At 39.5% G+C, this 22356-nt stretch overlaps 1 protein-coding gene across 1 annotated transcript in view; it reads left to right on the top strand.

Moving 5' to 3' along the window:
- The window catches only part of plch1 (phospholipase C, eta 1), a 134591-nt gene that overhangs the window by 95366 nt on the left and 16869 nt on the right, over positions 1–22356 (top strand). Inside the window, exons 12-17 of the mRNA XM_060834159.1 lie at positions 1663–1675; positions 5012–5079; positions 5286–5374; positions 6779–6876; positions 14999–15178; positions 18452–18559. Of these exons, the coding sequence (XP_060690142.1) occupies positions 1663–1675; positions 5012–5079; positions 5286–5374; positions 6779–6876; positions 14999–15178; positions 18452–18559 (556 nt within the window). The remainder of the gene's footprint in view (positions 1–1662; positions 1676–5011; positions 5080–5285; positions 5375–6778; positions 6877–14998; positions 15179–18451; positions 18560–22356) is intronic.

Here is a 22356-nt window from a genome sequence, read left to right as displayed (position 1 = left end):
TATAACAAACTCCCAGCAGTGTGACCTCGCGTCTCGTTTTCTAACCTCAGCCCACACTACCTCAGTAGATGAGTCCTCGTCAAAAGTTCTTTCAGCCATTGTTATACTGTCGTTGACTAACAAGGCCACACCTCCCCCTCTTTTACCACCTTCCTTGTTCTTAATCAAAGATCTAGACCCTGGAACCTGTAACATCCATTCCTGACCTTGCTCTATCCATGTCTTTGAAATGGCCACAACATCGAAGTCCCAGGTATCTATCCATGCTACATGCTCACCTACCTTATTTCAGATTTTTCTGGCGTTGAAGTAGACATCTTCAAACCGGCTTGCTATCTGCCAGTACATTCCTGCTACCCTGAAATCCTGTCCATACCCTTCCTACTCTCATTCTCCTGTGCAGTGGAACTACACCTCCAGTTCCCATCCCCCTGCTGAGCTAGTTTAAACCGACTGAAATAGCACCAGCAAATTTCCCACCCAGGATATTAGTACCCCTCTGGTTCAAGTGAAGACTATCCTGTTTGTAGATGTCCCACCTTCCCCAGAATGAGCCCCAATTATCTATGGATCTGAAACCCTCCCTGCTGCACCATCCCTGGTGCCATGTGTTCAGCTGATATCTCTCCCTATTCCTTGCCTCGGTATCATGTATCACGGGTAACAAACCAGAGATAACAACTCTGTCTGTTCTAGCTCTCAGCTTCCACCATAGCTCCCTGAAATCCTGCCTTACATCCCTATCCCTCTTTCTACCTATGTTGTTGGTCCCTACATGGACCACGAGTTGGGGCTGGTCACCCTCTCCCTTCAGGACCCCAAAGACACGATCCAAGATATCACGGACCCTGGTAGCTGGGAGGCAACACAGGAACCGTGAGTCTCGTTCATTCCCAACAAACCTTTTATCTGACCCTCTAACTATTGAGTCCCCAATGACTAACACTCTCCTCCTTTCCCTCCTTACCTTCTGGGCAACAGGGATAGACTCTGTGCCAGAGACCTGCACCCCATTGCATACCCCTAGTAAGTTCCCCCCCCCGACCCCTCCAACAGTATCCAAAATGGTACTTGTCTTTCAGGAGAACGACCACAGTGGATCCCTGTACTGACTGTTTATCCCCCTTTTGAACAGTTACCCAGCTTTCTTCATGCCTAGGAGTAACTGCTTCTCTGTAACTCTTATCTATCACAGCCTCTGCCTCCGAATAATCCGAAGTTCACCCAGCTCCCACTCCAGTTCCCTAACACGGTCTTGGAGGAGCAAAAGTTGGGTGCATTTCCTGCAGATATACTTGGATGGGACACAAATGGCATCCCATACCTCTGATAAGATAAATACCAATCGAGATAAAATAAAAATAAAGATTCTGTTCCAGTATGCAACCACTTAATTTCAAAAGATAAGCTTGAGGATAAACCATCAATTCTCAGTGACCTTAATTTTGAGCATCTGTGGCATTGATGTCTACTGTTCATCAATAATGTTAGATACACCTGGGTCTGTTTGTAAATATCTATTCCTGACCATACAATTGTAGCTAAAAAAAAGTGTGTCTCTGCAAATGTATAATTTTACAATGTGTCGGAGGAATGGTGTGAATATTTTTGGAAGCTTGTGACTTTTTCCACAGCAGCTAGGACACTTCTAGCATTTGGCAGCATACTTTACATGGTACTAGATAGTTCAAGCTATTCTTGAAAGCTGAGAGAGCTAAACAAATTACATTTTTATATCATCAGTTTAATCATTCCAATTTATTGGATTGAAAAGTAATCAGTGGGAATCCTAAAAGAGCTGTAAACAGCCTGATTAAATGAGGTGCACTTTATGTTCCTAATGCACTAGAAGCAGGGATGTTTTCTTATCATGCAGCAAGCCCCAAAGCAAGTGCAGCATCTCCAGCAATGGCCCTTTAACTTAGCCATTGCATTATCATGTTATTTCTGAGTTTCCTGATCAAGTTAGTTTGTATGGGCATGAAGACATAAAGGAGTCAATTTCAATCCCAATGTTTAAAGATGTTCTGAAAGCAAACTTTTGATGGACTTTGGAATTGCAGACAGAAAGGAAGTGTTCAGTAGAATGAAGTTCTGATTTTGCCGTGTTTTATGAACACCTTCTTAGTTATGATGTGGGATGTTATAAGGAAGACATATTGTTCTCTGATGGGAGGAAGAAGTGGCATAGTGAAACATGCAATAATGAGGGCTTCCATGCAACAATGAGCACTAATAATGGTGTTTTGGAAGCATAATGTTTTACTATTGCCTTTTCCTTCTGTTCAGAATCTGATGAAGATCCCTGCATGGTTAGTTGTTCCTTCTTCAGATCCAAAACTCATTGCTATGAAATGTTATGTGCATTGCAGCACTGCAGGCTATACTGGGGATCTTGTTGGTACATATAAAAGTGTTCAGCATCTGAAATGTGTTTTCAGTAATATCAGTGGTCAGTTGCATAACGCAGATAGGGTCATTTCAATTCATTATATTGCTTTTGGACCTTATTGTTTGGGTTCCTCGCAGGTTTCATCAGCCATATTTTAAATGGGTATCCCTTGTCTCCAAACAGTAAGCCTGTATGTTTGTTTCAAGATGTGAAAGGATCAGAGATGAAGATACCTGCAGAAACATTTATTTTGTATGGCTTATTCATGAAGTGCCCAGTCATGGATGTATATCTTGGGTGATACATGGAGATGTCTTATTTACTACATGCTTTTAAATGCACAGGGAAGAACAGAAGCAGCAGAAAGCAATGGGCTTTATGGTCGAGGACTGCAGCAATGCTCTGGAGACCAACTGTGATCATTTGGCTGCCTCCATGCATAGTGTGCCACTGTCATGGAGCACTGACTCCAGAACCCTCAAAGCCTACAGGCTATACACACAAACCAGCACTCCTTGCTGCAATAGCAGGCAGCCCAGGTGCCTGTTATTCACAAAAAGACAGAGTGGTGTGCCAAGAGGAAGCAATTTGAGGAGGAAGCGCACACAGGTCCCTTAGGTGTCTCCTCTCAGGACAGTCCGGAGGTGCCTTGGCCCTCCACCTCCATCCTGTTTAGACCCTATCCAACTCTTGGGAATTCAAGTTGAGGAGGATCCATTTGTCTCTGACAAGAATACCTTCCGAATATTTCAATCATCAACATGTAAATGCCCCTAACCAAACATCCTGCTGCTATGCTAAACAAAGTCCTGCCACCCTAGCTGAAGAACCTGGGACAACACTAAAGAGGAAGTGAAATGGAAAGAAAGAAAAAAGTCTGTTGAGGGCACTTCAGTGGCATGTGTGACAGCACACTGTATGTAAAATATCATGCTTAAATAAAATTGTTTTGCAATTCTTCAGTTTGTTTATGTCTCAGTGTGGCCTCTAATAAAACTTAGGATTGCCACAGATTTTCAGACTTTCAGAAGGATCAGGGCTACAAGCATTCACATCAGTGTTTCCAACATTACTTTACTGTAGCTTGGTTCTGAGACATCTGTCTCATAGAAATGTCAGTGAGCTTTTTCTGATAGCTTTAGAACAGATCATACGGGTTTTACGAAACAGTTTTCATTAAAGGGGTTTGTAGACCACAGGTGTGTAGCAGAGTGTTCCACAGGACGTCTGCAAAGTAAATATATTGATCAAGGAGACCAGGAAAATTATTACAAGTGGTGGTTTATTACATTGACATCAACATTTCTTGGATAAAATTACATGAATATTTACCCACCATCACCAGTGTGGGATGATAAGGGAGCAGTCTCACTACAAGATGAATCAGAGTTAGAATATATGCTTTCTCATTACGCAAGAATGTCACATGAGGCTTCTAACCTTCTTTATTTTTGGAATTCATTACTGCTGAGCTGAGTTGGTTTTATTTTTCCCATATCAAATCTTCATTAAAAAGATGAACTGGAAAGTATAATTCAGTCTCTCAATCAACATTTGTCAACTAGTTAGTCTTTGTACCAAAACCAAGTATCCAGGTCAGTTTAGAATGCTACTTTATCAATTTTGCATTTTACATTTGGTGGAGTCACTTTGTAATAGCGAAATGTTAGCTCATGTATATATTTTTGTGGATGAAGGATTAATGGAAGAAATTAATCCAGAGAAATGAGATTTCAACGTTCTAGTTTAATTTTATCTAGCAAAGAAAACAATTTGGGTAACATTTGCTGAATTATTTTTTAAAGCTCATTTCATTACTTTAATACATAAATCTACTGAGTTTAGTTTCTTACAATACAAACTACTTCTTATGTACACGGAAAATTGAAAACTGTCAGGCATGTGATATCGACCAATCGAGAGATTCAAGCATGTGATATCTACAGTGGAGAGATTCTCAAATCTCCACATTGAGTTCCAGCAATCCCTGACAGTAAAACTGTTAAATTAAAAGTTGTTTTGCATTGACTACTATGATTGCTTGAAATAATGCTTTTATTTTGAAAGATATTTAAATCTGTTGACAGTCTGAACTAATTTAAAATTAAACCGCTGAGGTATAAAGAGCGCTTTAGTATCCTACTGAATTAGCACAATGGAAGTTCAAGTAGCTCTTTCATTCTCTGGCATAAGATTTTTGTCCATGGCTTTTCATAATGTTATATTCCCTGTTTAGAAAGATGGGTAACAGTGATGGCATTCCTGAGCTTCCTGCTCATGAACAGTGATGTATATGAGCATGCCCCAATGATTTGTCTGTGTGATACAAATTGGAATATGTAAAATGATGCGATTACAGACCCTTAAGTACTAAAGGATAGGCAGTAGCTGTAACACATCACTGTAAATCTTATTAAAGGGGTCTAAAACTGTTAAACATGACTAAGAAAGATAATTTCATTTTACTGTAATAATTGAATCATAATCAGTAGTAAGGTTGTGTTGTGGACAATATTTTTTATTATAGCTTAATAATTTTCCAGAATACCTTACGGAAAATATCTAAATCTGAATGTTTTAAATTTCCTGTCTCACCCGTCCAGAAATTAGAGGTTGAAGAAAATGTTAAAGAAAGTGAAAAAAAAGCACATAATCGTTCATTTATCAGTAGCTTTTCCAAGCGTAAGGTAGGATTTTCTCCTTTTAATTTATTATACTATATGTTAGAGCTCTTATTTGAAACACTAAGTGAACAACATAAATATACAATTGGTTTTACACAGCAGATAATACTTTAATTATTTAAACTTAGCAAATATATGTAATTTTGAAGCAACACAGCCACTTAACATGTGTTAATGTATTAAATTTGAATTTTCATTTGTTATCAAAGAGAAGTGGAAAATCCAAAGCAAAATTGTACAACATAAGTGATGAAGATCAGCAGGATTCTATAGGGAAAGAAACTGGACAGGCTCACAGGTAAAAGGCATTAAGATTCTCTACTTCATTAAAAGTATTTCATTAAAAATTGATATTTACAAATGTTTTGTAGACCTGACATCCTTTGGAAAAAGAAATTGTTGGGAGCAAAATTGGATCTATTAGGCTTAGTTTGGACTGTGCCACATTGTCATGGGTGACAGCAGTTTAGGCGTACTAGAAACTAAAGTGGCACTGGTGGCCAGGGCCTGGGTCAGTGGTGAAAATGTGTTGCTAGAAAAGCGCAGCAGGTCAGGCAGCATCCAAAGAGCAGGAGAATCAACGTTTCAGGCATGAGCCCTTCTTCAGTGGGTACATCATTTTCCAATAACTATGTCCAGGATTCTAGTTGTTTTTGGTTCAGGCTGGGAATAAGATCCTGGAAAAAGAACAACTTAGGGGCCAGTGAATTCTATTATTGACCCTGTGGTTGACTGCATATATGTTGTCATCTCGAGACAGGATACCAGGAAAACAAAATGCATATAAAGTAATAGTATTGCAGAACTCTGTTCTATTTCAGCTGTAACCCTAAGCTTTCTGCAAGTCCCCATTTCTAGTTTCCATTCTACCCCTATTCTAATCTGTCTTTAGCCTGAACAGCACCTCATCTTTCAAAAAGACATTTTTCCACATTAGCATTAACTTAACTTCAGATCTTAATAGTAGCTTCTTACAATAATGGCAAGAAACATACTGATATTTGGGTGAGAGACTTCCACACAACTAACATGCTTAACGTTGATCTGTTCTTTGTTTCTTCCTCTAGTTTCCTTTCTTGGACCATTGGAGTCTATACTCCATTCTGATTTTTCATACTTTCCTTGTTGCCTAAATCCCTCAGACATGCACAGATCTCTTTTATTTATTTGATTTCTGTCATGATGCCTCCTTTTGTCTCTTTCAGATATCACTTCTTCCATTTTACTTCCAATTTTCAGCTCAAGCAGCATATTCACATGTCATTCTATTTTTTACTGTGTTTCACACCCCATCTCATTTTCTCTTCCCTTTTGTTTGTTCTCTTTTGTGTGAGGTAGAGCTATAATATTTTGCAGCCCTGAGAGAGAGGCTTGGATCTGAAGTATTGGGGAATTGATGCAGACATTGCCTTACCTGAGTGTTTCCAACTTGTTCTGCTTTAGTTTAAAAATCAAAAGGAATCTGTGCCCATCCATTTTTTATAGTAAGGAAATTTTGAAAGAAATTTTAGATGACTTTTTTTAACTTCACTTTCGAATGGTATCTATGGAAAAGCCTCTTAGAAGAACAAAATTTAATTCAGTTATAAATAGAATTAATCCGATTGTTAGTTACTCTTTCCTTCAGACTAATAATGAGTACGTTGATGCAGTTAAACAATCTTTTGAACCATCGGTAAATTCTCATTATGTTTTTCCATAGGTTTGGTCATCGCAGAAAAACTGTGAAACTCTACCGTGGTCTTTCTGATCTGGTTATATACACCAATTCTGTGACTTCTCAGGATCTTTTAGGGAAAGGTAAGGAGTATCTGTAAGCATGCTAAAACTAAATATGCTTTCGTTAATTGGAAAATGTGAATGAAAGAGCTGTATATTCCAGTTAAGAAAATAATAACATTTTGCTTGAATATTTCAAAATCTGAATCTGGGGGGGGAAAAAACTAGCACTGATTAAAGTGATTCATCAGTTACACCATTGCTAAAGCATTTATTAATTTATAATTAGAACTGCTGCATCTTGTCACGTGAATTCAAACTGGTGATGAGCTCAAGATTGACTGGAATATTTTTGCAGTGATGAAAGTAGGTCAGAATCATTTTTAAATTTAATTCATGGAATGTGCGCATTCGCTGATGAGGCCATTTATTGACCATGTAAAATGGCCCTTGAGAAGGTGATGATGAGTGTCTTTCTTGAACTGCTGTGCTGTGGTGTAAGTACACACAATGCCGTCAGTGTGGATTTCAGGATCTTGTTATGAAGCAAGGACAGTATAGTTTCAATTCAGGGTGGTGTGTGATCTTGACAACTTTTTTTTATTCATTCATGGGATGATGGCATCGCTGGCTAGGCCAGCATCTATTGCCCATCCCTAATTGTTACAAGTCAACCACATTGCTATGTGTCCGGAGTCACATGTAGGCCAGACCAGGTAAGGATGGCAGTTTCCTTCCCGAAAGGACATTAGTGAACCAGAGTTTTTCCTGACAATTGATTCATAATCATCATTAGACTCTTGATTCCAGACATTTACTGAATTCAGATTCCACCATCTGTCATGGCTGGATTTGACCCCAGCTCTCCAGAACATTACCTAGGTCTCTAAATTAACAGTCCAGCAATAATGCCACTAGGCCATTGCCTCCTCAGGAATCATTTGATCAGGGACATTTTTTAAAAAAGTATTACCTGCTCTCCTCATAATTCTTTTCCTGTCTCCCCTACACTTCCCTTAAGGTAATATATTTTATTGTGGTAATGTCTTGGGCACACATTCCAGTACATAGTTCAAATAATTATCATCAGCTGTCCCTTAATTCAAGAATGACTTTCACCTAAGGGTTGCATGTTTTTACCATGGGTCTTCTTGTGACTGAATAGGCCAATTAATAACCATGGATCTTTGGATACAAGAGTAAGGGTGTCTCACGAAGTTGTGAGATTTAGAAAACAAATTTCAGGACCTATCCTTCTTTGCTTTCATTCTCCCTCATTGGAATCAAAACATGATACAGCGTAATTGGCATTTTGTGGCCAAGCTATTGTCATTTTGAACAATTTGCAGTAAGTTCATCAGTAATGCCAGTTCTGTGTGGATAAAGTCAGAAGTCACATTACACCAGTTTATAGTGCAATAGATTTATTTGAAATCACAAGCTTTTGGAGAGTTGCTCCTTCATCTGGTGAAGTCTCCGAAAGCTTGTGATTTAAATAAATCTGTTGGACTATAACTTGGTGTCATGTGACTTCTGACTTTGTCCACCCCAGTCCAACACCGGCATCTCCACATCAATGCTTTGGGCTTCAAGGAGAGCATCTTTGTAGAGTTTTCTTTGTCCTCCTCTGAAATGCTTGCCGGTTAAGAGTTGAGAAAACAGTTTCTGGAAAGGAGACGGTTTGTAGCCCCATCTAAACACACTATCCACAGACCACTGCCATTAGTTTTGTAGGGATTTGCCCGAATGCAATAGAGCTGCCTTCAAATGAATACGACAGTTTGTGTCCTTCTTGAAGCCAGACAATGCTGACATTAAGATAGTACAGGGCGACCACCGTATCCGCAGAATCATTTTCTGCAGCTTCAGTTATTCACGGATTATTGTGCCCCAAATATGTTATGGGGAATCAGGAGGCTGCCGGGAAGGTACGTTTCCCATTGAAATGAATGGGTTTGCTCCTATCCGCTGTTTTGGGCTTCTGCGGTAGGTCCTGGAACGTATCCCCCCCCCGCATACAGGGGAGTCTCTGCGCTCCAGTTGAATCCAGAGAATGCAGTGGAGACATTGCTGATGGGATTTCTCTATCCATCTTATGTATCATTGATAGTAATATCACCATAGTTTCAGAGGATCGTAGGCCTGCTCTCATATTAGAATGAGAAGAGAGATGAGGTTGAGAAGGTGTAACCTTCATGGTGGCAGCAGGAATTAAACCTACGTTGTTGGTATCACTCTGCATTGCAAAGCAGTTTATAGCCAACTGAGCTAACTGATCCCTTGATACACTGTCCCAGTCTGACATCAATACAGGAGTGTGGTTATGACAACTGATATATACATGAGGACTTTTGTTGCCTTGTGGATGTTTGTTTTCAAAGACTTTTTAACATAGTTTGTAGAAGGCTGAGCTAGTGCAGATGATCTGGTGCTGGATCACCTCATTAGCAGGGGGCCTTTGCAAAAGGTAGCTATCAATATATGAGAATGTGCTCAACTAATTGTTGAAATGAGTTTCAATTTGGCAGCATTCAGAGACCAGCTGAGAATCTTATATGCAGTATTGAAGAGATCGAGAGTGGCTTGCAAATCTAGTGCAGAGCGGGCTTACTGTATATCATGATGTATATGTTGATTGGTTTAGTGTTTTGCACAGAGATAACTGAGGGTAAATAATTTTACTTCTGAGTGGTATTTAATCTCAGCAGATGGCAATTGATCTTGGATGAGGTGAATAATCACTGTCAGTTAGATTGTAAGTGGCATGGAGGAACAATAATAGGACAAGCCAAACAGAGGACAGCCAGAAAATTTCTAGAAGGATGACACTCATTCACATACTCCATCAGTAAACACATTGGCCTAGACCCGATATTCCTGATGAAGGGCTTTAGCCCAAAACGTCGATTTTCCTGCTCCTCGGATGCTGCCTGACTTGCTGTACTTTTCCAGCACTACACTCTCGACTTAAGTCTCCAGCATCTGCAGTCCTCACTTTCGCCTAGACCCGATATACCAACCACTGCAATGAACAACTGGAACCGAGAACTGGAAGCAGTGGGAATGAAACCAAATAAATTCCAACCAACACAATATAGCAACGCTTCGTAGGAGGCTTCACAGCACTGAGGGTGTCACCAAGAAAGGGTCGAAACAATTGGAAACCAATTTCCCAGCTCGAGAAACATACCCAAAATAACTGCAACCGGCATCCGAGCTACAAATCTTTACACAAACGTTGAGGATACCACTCAATCTTGCTTGACACCAACCTGGATTTGGAAAGTATCTCCCATTCAAGACAGTTGCAGACATATTTTCACAAAGCATTTGCAAGCTTGTGCTGCAATTATTTGGTGTCCAAATCTCTGGACACAATCTGTAGATCTTCATGTTATATTGAATCAAATACCTTGACAGATAATGAATACGATGAAGAGTTTCTTGTGTTATTCTCAATATTTTCTTTAATTTTTTGGTAACAAAGTGTCATACATTCCTCTGGAAGGTCTAAGCCCACAGTGTATCTCTGCATGGATTTCCTTAACCACAGGAAGTAGGTAATTCAGGAGACTGCATTTCAAGATTTTCTCTAACTTGGACATGGGAGTGCTTTGATAGTTTCCACAGTATCATTCATTCCCCTTCTCGAAGATAGTTACATTTGTTGCATTCCTCATGTCAAGGGGGTAGTGTTTATTTTTTGCAAACCTGCAGAATGATGCCATGGAGCCTTGATGAGAGCAAAAACCAAGAAGCTTTGAAGAACTCTCCTCTTAGCTTGAACACCATCAGGACTACAGCTTTTAGTTTGTAATTTATCTGATTGCTTGTTGCAGCTCACCCGTTATTGGAGATCCACCTATTGATTTTACAACAGAGTACTAGGGGATAGTCTGCAGACTGTCACCAGTTACTGTGATTCACAACTGAGGAGCCATTGTAAATATTCTTTCTTGATAGATACCATTGCCTTCCTTAAGAGAGACACCATCTGTAAGTTAATAGGATTATGTCCAATTACCTTAATTTATAAATGATCTGAAGGCTTCAAGAAGCATTGCATGTCATGATGATCAGGTTTCTCAGACTTTCTCTTCCTCCCATTTATCTTCTTTGTTGCTGATTTATTTTTTTGGGTCAACTTTGATCTGTTGAAATGTTGTCTGCTTGACCTGTTCTTGATGCTCCTTATTCTTGTTCCAGGATATTCATGTAATATTTTCATCGAATCAGTCCTGGTGATAATAATTCTTAAACCTAATGGTCTAGACATGGATGTCTAATACAGGTGACTTTATTTCATCCAATTGTTCTGAAATTGAGTTGGGCCTGTGAATATTAAATTGTTTATGATCTGGTTTTGAAACTTCTCTCTTCAGTCAGCTTACTTTAAGGTTAAGATATTGGTCAGCTTCCTATTGGACATTTGATCCTTATGATGTTTTGATGTTAGGTAGACATTCATTACTGGTCAAACAAGTCCATGATCTTTTCAAGCATCAGTACCCCATTTGGATTGAGTGATACAAACATCACATTGATCTTTTCCTCAAACAATGGCATAATCCAGGAGGTACCAATGCTTTGATTTGGGATGTCTGTATGTGTTTTTGTATTAGTCCTTCATACAAGGACTATGAAGTGTTCGCTATAATGAGGTCATGCTATGTGCACTTTGCCCTCAGAAGCACACCATTTTTCTTTCTTTACCCACCCTACTTTTCCTAATGGTTCTTCACTAGACATCAGAGTTAAGGTCAACTCTGGCATTAAGAATATGCAGCCAGAACTTTTCAAGGTCAGAATAAAACTTTTCCTGAACACCTTCATCTTAGTCAAGAGTTAATCCTGTTAATTGACGACAATGTCATACTGATTTTCACCTAGAGGCTAGTGTCATGACTCTCTTCTTGGGATTGGAAGTGCATCCAATTTCCGATTCCAGGTGATAAAACCAACTCCATGCATAAAGTGTCACAGTCAGTCTAGTATTTCAAGAAGAATGTTAATCCCCCATATTTTCCTTTCGCTGCCTCTCCCCAGGATGATGATATTCATTGAGGGCAGTGATATCAATTTAGAATCTTGATAGTTCATGTGATGTAAATGTAATCTTTTTTTCCCTGGATGGCCACCCCTGAGATTATCTGTCAGTGTTCAAACATTCCAAATGGCAAAACTTCAAGTTTCCTTTCCTTGACCATGAAGATGGTGATCCTGATGCATGTGACAGGAGAGAATAGGGCATCTTGAAGAGGGCTCATCAGTCATAGATCCTCTTGCTCAAAAAGACCTCTGTTCAAACATAGTTGTCCAACATCTTCATGCATTTATTTCCTTTTATACATAGGATGTAGGTATGACTGGATAAAACATCACTCGTTGCACCTTCCTATTTGTTTTTTGGAAGTTGGTGGTAAGCTCCAATTTTGAACTGTTGCAATCCTTAGGTATAGGAATTCACATGATAATATTGGGAAGGGTATTCCAGGATTTTGACCTAGAGTCAGTGGAGAAAATCTGATATACTTCAGTTCACACAATATCCTGACTTGGGAGAGGCATTTGTTGGTGGTGGTATTTCCATATAATTGCTGCTTTTGACTTTCTGGTTAATAGAGATCACAGGTTTGGATGGTGTTGTCAAAGTAGGTTTAGATAGTAGACAGTGCTGTCACAGTGTGACAGTGGTGAAGGAAGTGAATGTTGAAAGTGGTGAATGGGTGTCCGATAAAGCTCCAAATTGGATGGTGTTGAGCTTCTTGAGTATTGTTGGAGCCGTGCGCATCTAGGTATGTGGAGAGTCTTCCATCGCAGTCCTAATTTGTGCCTTATAGATGACAGAGGAGATAAGGTGCTATAATAATAGTTAGAACCAGGGCTTAATCCTTTGCAGTATCCAGCTGTTTCTTGATGATTTGTGAAATTATTCTTGATATTGTATGGAATTAATCAAATTAGTTAAAGACTGGCATCAGTGGGGAAGACCAAGATGGTCTAGAATGTAAATACTTCAGTTCTGTCTTTTGTACTGATGTTCTGGGCTTCCCTCTCATTGGGGTTGGGGATATTTGTGGAGCCTCCATCTTCCTCTCAGTTGTTTACTCGTTGACCATCAGTCATGACTGGATATGATAGGACTACACAGCTAAGATCTAACCTTCTGGTTATGGGAGCACTTACCCTTGTCTATAGAATATTGCTGATGAGGAAAGTGTGCCAAGCAGGCTAAGATAAAAGGTAGGAAGGAGGGACTTGAGGGATGGGCGTTGGGAATGTGATAGGTGGAAGGAGGTTAAGGTGAGGGTGATAGGCCGGAGAGGGGGTGGGGGTGGAGAGGTCAGGAAGAAGATTGCAGGTTAGGAAGGTGGTGCTGAGTTCAAGGATTGGGACTGAGACAAAGTGGGGGAGGGGAAATGAGGAAACTGGAAAAATCTGAGTTCATCCCTTGTGGTTGGAGGGTTCCTAGGCAGAAGATGAGGCACTCTTCCTCCAGCCGTTGTGTTGCTATGGTCTGGCAATGGAGGAGTCCAAGGACCTGCATGACCTTGGTGGAGTGGGAGGGGGAGTTGAAGTGTTGAGCCACGGGGTGGTTGGGTTGGTTGGTCTGGGTGTACCAGAGGTGTTCTCTGAAACATTCTGCAAGTAGGCTGCCAGTCTCCCCTTTTCAGGAATGAGGAAAGTGTGCCAAGCAGGCTAAGATAAAAGGTAGGGAGGAGAGGACTTGAGGGAGGGGCATTGGAAATGCAATAGGTGGAAGGAGGTTCGACACTTCCGCAGCCATTTCCACCCCCAGTGACATCACTCACCTGCACAACGTCCTCTGATCTCCAGCATCTGCAGTCCTCACTTTCTCCTATTGAATGTTGCTTCCAATGTTTGTTTATTGTGTGCAAGTAGTCCTGTATTGTAGCTTTATTAGGTTGGTACCTCAGTTTTAGGTATATCTGGTGCTGTCCTGGCACTCTTCCTTGAACTAGGATTGATCTCCCAGATTGATGGTAATGGTAGAGTGGGGTATATACTAGACCAAGAGAGAAAATGAGGACTGCAGATGCTGGAGATCAGAGTTGAAAACTATGGCACTGCAAAAGCATAGCAAGTTGACTTGCTCCTCAGATGCTGCCTGATCTTGTGTGCTTTTCCAGCACCACACTTTTGATATTAGATCATGAGGTTATATATTGTGATTGAATACAGTTCTACTGCTGCTGTTTGTCCACAGTACCTCTTGGATGTCCAGTTTTGAGTTGCTAGATCTGATCAAAGTCCCTCTCAGTTAGCATGATGATAGTACTATGCCATTGCAGGGGATTCTTGACGTGAAATCGGAACTTTGTCTCCAGAATGACTATGCTGTAATCACTCTTAGCAATGCTGTTATGAACGGGTGGATATGTGTAAGAAAGGTTTATGAAGATGAAGGTCAAGATTTTTCCTCCTTGTTGGTTCCCTCACCATCTGTTGGAGACCATGCTATGCCCTATAGAACTCAGTCAGTTTGGTCAGTAATGGTGCTACTGAGTCACTTCTGATGATGGATATTGAGTATTCCCAACCAGACTGTATTCTGTGCCCCAATGCTTTCTCCAAATTATGTTTAACGTAGAGAAATCCTTCCCAAAAACATACCACCGTGCTATCACCTCTTGTTGGCTTGACCTGCCACTGAGACAGAACATACCCAGGTGATATCTTGGATATTGTCTGTAAGGAATGATTCCATGAGTATGAATATTTCAAGCTATTGCTTGGTTAGTCTGTGAGACAGTTCTCCCAACTTTGGTACAAGCCTCTAGACATTGGTAAAGAGATCTTTGTAGGGTCAACAGAGAAGAGTTTATGTTGTTTTATTTTTTTTTCCCAGTGTCTAGCTCAATGTTGAGTAGTTTGTTCAGTTCCATTCCATTTCTTAGGCTTTGCAATAGTTTGATACAACTGAGCAGCTTGCTAGGCCATTTCAGAGGGTGGTTAAGAGTCAGCTATATTGCTATGGTTCTGGAGTCACAGTAGGCCTGACCATGTGAGGATAGCAGATTTCCTTCCCCTCATATGTGATCCTGCCCTTGTATAACATGCATACATAGTTTTTGACTTTTAAATTCAATAAAGCTTGCAATATTTAAATGACCATGATTGTCGATACCTTAGTTTCATGTTGGGTTTGTTCCTGGTTAATATTCCAAATCTGCTTAAACAGGTCCAGCTGGGAAGGTTTTGTCCTTAAGTGAGACTCAAGCCAACCAACTTTTACATCAAAAGCCTGAATACTTCATCCGTTTTAACCAAAAACAACTCACCCGCATCTACCCATCGGCCTACAGAATAGACTCGAGCAATTTTAACCCACAAGAGTATTGGAATGTTGGCTGTCAGATGGGTAAGTGATTTTAGAATCAAATTTCTTTGAAGTGTAAACTTAATTAATTTTATTTTGTTCTTTCTTTTAGTCTCACCATGCCATATACTTTTCCAAGTTGTAATCACTGTAAAAACCTGGAAATATATCTAGTATGACCTGTTTTAGTAAATTCTTGACAACCTTCTGGCAGATTTATTATTTAATTAGACATTAGTCTCTGAGTTTTAAAGTCTTTGTGTGACAATGCTGCTCCTTTAACAAGGTTATGTTGTCCTTGGTTATTTTTAAGAGGGGTTGTAAAACTCAGAGGTTCCGGTTTGTCTGAAATTAGGGACTTTGTTGCCTCAGGCAGTATCTATTAGCCATTAGCAATCAGGGAAAAGACTTTTAGATTTATTTTAAACACTTTCACAATGAAAAGAAAATAGCCAATTCTCCCAGTTCAGGGTTTTTATTTGGTTTGGGTTTTAGCAAGCAGTCTGTTGGAAACTGCTGGGAAAAGAAAAGGTTCCCCGATACAACAGATCTTTCTGGCTGACGCTGTCTCTCTAACATCTCTCCTATACGAACCTGTGATTGAACTTGCCTTTTTTGTCAATGGTGAAAATGTGTTGCTGAAAAAGCGCAGCAGGTCAGGCAGCATCCAGGGAACAGGAGATTCGACGTTTCGGGCATTTTTTGTCAATGGGGATGTTTATGGGGATGTTGCAGGAAATTGGAACAGCTCCTTTGTTAAGTTGTGAGATAATATGTCAGTTGGGTTTTCAAATAACTGTGAATCTAAATTCTGTTTTCTTTTGCTTGTGTTTCATTTGGTGGTGTGTAAAGAAATTCTGCTTTACTTGAAGCAAAGTGGTTTGACCAGTTGCATCACTCCTAGAATATCCATCTTATATCCGCCTAAAACAGCTAAAAAATTTAGGGTGTAGGCTACCTTCTTAGAATATCTGGCCTGGTCCATACCATTTGCTCCTTAGATTCTCATCTATTGTGTCTCTCTTGTGTGTACAATAATTTATCCTATACTGAACCCATGTTTATATACATGTAAGCATACTGGCAATGTACTTGTTTAACTATTATTCACATATTTCAGAATTATTTTAGTAAATGGTGATATTTTCTCTTTGACTTATTAAACAAATTCAAATCTTACGATTAAAAGCAAAATTGAAGCAGTTGCTGCAATTAGTTTATGGTACTAAATATAAGAACATCAGACAAAATCTTTCCAGACACAAAACAACGTGCACAAGCAGGTCAGTTGGTAAAACATGAAAGATTGGGTGACATTATGTTGAAAAAAAAATCCAATTCTGCAAACAAGTTTTGGATGGCAAGACAGGAATCTCACTAAATTCTTGCATGATGTATGGATAGAAGTAGGGGAAATGAGGTACCTGTAATCCCACCACACTCACGGTCTTCAACTATGCTTTTGTGGCATGGATTGTGCTGCAGTCATCAAAGTAAGGTCCAATATGTCAAACGTCCATGTGCTGGAATTCCATGCCTCTCCTTATCGGAGTTCTATATGCCTCTCTGTAAGGACTATGCTAAACCATCATTTATATGTGATGCGAGTGCTGACTGCTCACAGTGGCAGAATTTGTTCTGTTTTTTTTTGCTTCCTAAACAGGTTCGTTGGAAATGTAACCAATGGATCCAGCTATAGTAGGGGTTATTACCATGGTTGCTATGATGCAACAAAGACACAGAGAAATAAAGAAGGAAAAGTTGTGTGAGTCCAGGCCCAGCAGCACCTCCAGTAGTTACCAAACAGCTTTCACCGGGAAGAGGTCGCAGAATATGCAGGTGGTACAGGATGCCCAGAGTCTATTGCCCTCAATGAAATTTTCACCAGTTGAGCAAGGTGCAGTGTCACTGCAGACTGAGGATATTTTCGGTCACTGTCACTGAACTAATCAACTGCTGGAGTGGACCTATGGCCTGAAGGGATGGGTGGCCGTTCTATATCAGTACAATCAAGGTGACAGCTACACTAAACTTGTATGCAACTGGCTGCTTACAATGATCCACTGGAGACTTACAAGGCAGTTACCAATACAATTTGTATCAGATCACACCACTTCATTTCATTTTCCCATGACAGTGCTGCAGCCCAGGGAGTAGGCTTTGCCAGTCTTTCTTGGCTTCCCCCAGGTGCTGAATGCTATAGACTGCACACATGTTGTTTTGAGAATATTAGTTCATAAAGCAGCTGATATTATCATGGAAATAGATTTCATTACATGAATGGGCAAGTTGCCTGTGATCACCAGTACTGCTTATTCAGAACTCTCATGTTACTGCTTCATTTCAATGGCCAGATGCTTTACCAGGATGATTACTGGGAGGCAAGGGCTACCCTCTGAAACCAAGGCTGATGACTCCATTACACAGTATATATAAATTTCATTGACAAATTTCCTTTCTAAGGTATGGTGAGGCTGAAAAGTACTTTCAAGTTTATGAAAACTGGTATTGTGCTTGCCACAAATTCACTAAGAATGTGAAAGAAGGCATCTCCAGCTCCAACTCACCCTTTCCCTTTCCATCTCAAAAATTTAATAAGGAAGGCAATACAAAAGGTTAAGGAAAAATATTAATCTTAAACAAAGCATGTAAACACAAAGTTGAAAATAAATTATGCTACTGTTATTATAGTGTAACCTACAAGAATCAGAAACAAAAGGTTCAGAGGTTTGAATCGAAATATGGTGGGACATCGTGAACCTAATATAATAATTAATTTACTGTGATTCAAACTGTTAAACCCTATTGTAAACCTCTGGTGAAACTGATCTAAAGGTAAGAAATTAAATAGATCTGGATTCAGATTAGTTATTCCAACAGAGAGTTGCAGGAAATTGAAAGGTAAGGACAAAATAAAGTGATTTTTATTCATATCTTGTAAATTATCTAAATTATTGAAGCAACGTGCGATTTACAAGTGTCATCTGAACCTCAAATTAAATTGAAATAATGTGATCCCTTCCTCTCCTATTTTACAAAACAATTTTTTTTATTTATCATTAAGATGGAATAGAGAAACTTTTTTTTCAAGTTTATGTTTGGGCTGTATCAGAATTTTAAAATGTTTTAGAAACTGAAGTATCCATTCATAGACAATGAAAGCATCAAGTAAAATTTAGTTGTATCACTTATCTTACTATGAGCTTAACCTTTAAAGTTAAGTTCAGATTAAATTCATTGTTAGAAAATAAATTCTGAAGAAATGAAAGGGATAACATCCAGATTGTGACACTAGCATTCTGTTTGTATCTACAGTGGCATTAAATTACCAGTCTGATGGTCGAATGATGCAGCTAAACAGAGCACTATTTATGCTGAATGGAAATTGTGGGTATGTTCTAAAACCTCAGTCGATGTGCCAAGGTATTAAAATATTTATATTTTAATCTGTTTCTTGTCTTTATAAGATTAAAGCAACGGTGGTGAAAGATTTCATTTATTTATTAACTCTAAGCAAAATAACCTAGAATTTGAGTTTTCCATATCTTTTAGTGGCTTAGTAGTCTGCCCTTTCAATATATTCTTCTTTAGCTTTTCTTTATTTCTTTTGTTTGAATACACTCATGTAAAGTCTCTCAATGTGAAATGCAAGTTGTAAAAATATTACCTCCTGGATATTGCTTAACACATTGTATGGACAAAGTCAACAAACTAGAAGCTTTCAATAAAATCAACATTATTGACCCAAAGAAAACTGACAAATATACTCAAAACCACGATTGGCATGGGAGCTAGCACAAATATCTTACCAGTTCAAATTCTGAAGGATATGTATGGAGGTTGTTGGAAGTCAATCGTACAATCAAAATCTGCTAAATTTACTGTATCAAATTGGTCACCAATCCCTCACATTGATACTTAACAATGCAATGCTGCTATGGCATCTCGGCATGCAAACCAGAAATATTTTACCTGGTGGACACAAGTGGACAAATAGCAGTTGGCTTATCACCTTTTACAGCAGTCACTATTATGATTATTCATGAGATGACCAAGGTACTCATGACAACAGAAGTGACCAAGAATACTGACATTAAGTCAGTGCAGGAATTGTAACAGTTGTACCCAGACACCACAGAAAGTTTCATAGAATCCCTACAGTGTGGAAACAGGCCATTTGGCCCAACAAGTCCACAACAACCTTCCAAAAAGTGACCCGCCCAACCCCATTCCCCTACCATATTGCTCACATTTCCCCTGACTAATGCACAAAACCTACATATCCATGAACACTATGGGCAATTTAGCATGGCCCATTCACCTAACATGCACATTTTTGGACTGTGGGAGGAAACCAGAGTACCCAGAGGAAACCCACTCAGACACAGGGAGAATGTGCACACAGGTGAAAGTGAGGACTGCAGTTGCTGGAGATTAGAGTCAAGCGTGTGGCGCTGGAAAAGCACAGCAGGTCAGGCAGTAACCGAGGAGCAGGAGCTTGACATTTCGGGCAAAAGCCCTTCATCAGGAATGTGCACACAGACAGTTGCCTGACACTGGAATTGAACTCATGTCCCTGTTGCTGTAAGGCAGCAGTGCTAACCACTGAGCAACAGTGCCATGATGTCATATTACATCATGTATCATCTCCAAGAAGATACAATTCCTTCGATCAACTCTCCAGCAAAATTGGCATTCACATATAAGAAAAGCTTAAACACCAGCTGGATGACATGGGACACAATGACATCATCCATCATGTGGATCATCACACAGATGTCATAGTTCAATTATGTGCATGCTATAAAAAGATGGTGTCATAAGGATATATCTAAATCTCCCCAAAGTGAAGTCCACATAAGATTGCAACATGAAGAGGAGTTGAAATCCACTTTTACAGGTGCCAAATTGTTCCTCAACATGGATATTACTTGATATGCTTAATATGGGAAGCTCTGGAATTCACTACCTTTAACCCATTGGGAAGATGTTGCTTCCAGAGACTGTCTTTTGGTCTATCAACCAAGATCTGTTCAAGCATCATAGGGACAGAATTACAGAAAATATACTGGATGGGTATGCATTGCCAATGATAACATAGTAATGGACAAGACCAAAGGAGAGCATAATTACAATCTTCACTCATTGATGACAGCAGTCTACCTTGAATAGTGAGAAGTGCTAAGTAAGCATAAGTCAGATTAATTTTTTACTCTTTATACTAAGGTTGTAGAATCCACCCTCTCCCAGATAAACTAGAAGATGCAAGACAAATGTCTATCCTCCAAGGCAAAGAGGACCGAAAGAGATGCCTTGGATTCTTCAACATCTTAGTACTATACATTAGAAAATTTCCAACAAAACACCACCATTGAGAAAGCTCCAAAAAAATTGTACAGCAGTAAAGCTATCAGCATATGTTTGAATCTCTCAAACATGTGTTGTCAGCAGAAAGGTGAAATGCTATGACTCAAGAAAGAAGACAATTCTGGAAATCGATACTTTGCAGTAGGGCCTATAAAAAGTGTACCGTGCATGTTGGTAACCAATTACATTTTGATTCAAAACTGCAACCCCAATTATTCCAAGACAGTGTGAAATATTTGCTATATCATTTGTTATTATAAGATTCCTTATATACTTGTTCAGTTAGCAATTCAATGTGGAAACTGATGATTTGCTGCAAACTGCTGGCAAGTACTCCATCTAGACTACAATGACTTCTGGTAAAACTGCAGGGATATGACATTGACAATCAATTATAAACCCAGTACCAAAATGGTCACCACATACAAACTGAAAAAATTGCTAAATCTGAACAAGGATGCAGACATTTCAGTAGAGCAATAAGTTGAGAGCAACAACCCCAAGGTGGAAGGTGTGTATGCTTTGCTTAGTATAATTGCAAACAGCTTCAGTTAGAAGCAGCTAATAATTCACAACAGAAGGCACCGTGGAGTGTTTAAATTGAAAGGATGGCCTGACATGATAAGAGGTGCCAGACACATCCAATACTTTTGACCTCAGAGATTAATTGAGTATCTCATGAATCTTTATCTTCAAAGGAAAATAAATACTTGTGCCCAATATTTTCTGCAAGGGCATATTGTTGAAACTCTACCAAGGTGATATGGGCATTGAGTGGACAGGACAACTAGTGCAACGTACAATCTAATGGCCGGGGAGTAATGGTGAAGCAGAAAGTCAGAGATGATATATGAAGCATGCCAGAACCATGAGGCAAAACAATGTAGATAACCTGGATATCCCTGTGAGATTCTGTCAGTGTCTTGGTCCAAAATTGTCGCCCATCTATTTACCATGAATGGAAATGACTTCAACTTAGTCATCAAATTACCAATTATTAGGCATGGAAATAACACTTCAAGTGCACCCATGGCAGACACATTAACTTCCATATTCAGTCTATTGGTGCAGCTGAAGAAATCATTCCTGACAATATATGGGCAGAGCTTCCACACCTTAACCGCACTATCCCAGATCAAGTGGTTTTGCCAAGTGCACAGATCAGAACACTAAATTGCACATCCTTAAGTGTAGGACAACAAAACAAGATTTTTATGTCACATTGTTACACCTCCGAACTACACTTCTGGACCATCACCAGCAATGATTGTGTTAGAAGGCCACTGCAAATTATACTGCCAAGCCAGCAGCTATCTAAATTATCCAAGATGTAAGGCAGGTTTTCGAACAAACAAGGGAGGCAGGCAGGCAAGTCGGGGACCACCTCAGCTACACACAGCACAAAAGATCAGGGTCACACACCAGACTGGGAACATGCCTACCTGCAGAAGTATCCAAGGATCACAGTGGGCCCAGGTCATGTGAAGTCATAACCCCTTAAGGGGTAAAAGTGAGCAAGTACAGAAGCCAGCAAAAGGAATTCTACAATATGGCAAATATGCACAGCAAACATGAAAGAACACACTCTCCTGATGACAGTGTAATTAATACCATGAAAACAAGCAATATTGTGACATGTAGGTAGATCAAAGGCAACCAAGGGCAAAATTCACACCCAAACAGGATTTGGAACAATTTTCAAACCACCAAAACAATCAATGGATTCTTTCACTTCTACACTTGTAAATTTTATAGTTACTATCTTTGTATAACCAAATTTTGCTATTGCCCAATGTTTGTGTTTTCCCTTATAGTATACAATAACCACTTTTGGAGAAAAGAAGGATGTTGTA

This window comes from Hemiscyllium ocellatum, chromosome 13, assembly GCF_020745735.1.
Source record: "Hemiscyllium ocellatum isolate sHemOce1 chromosome 13, sHemOce1.pat.X.cur, whole genome shotgun sequence".
Lineage (NCBI taxonomy): Eukaryota > Metazoa > Chordata > Chondrichthyes > Orectolobiformes > Hemiscylliidae > Hemiscyllium > Hemiscyllium ocellatum.
Note: the sequence above shows the minus strand (reverse complement) of the source record. Positions and strands in the feature narration are given on the sequence as shown.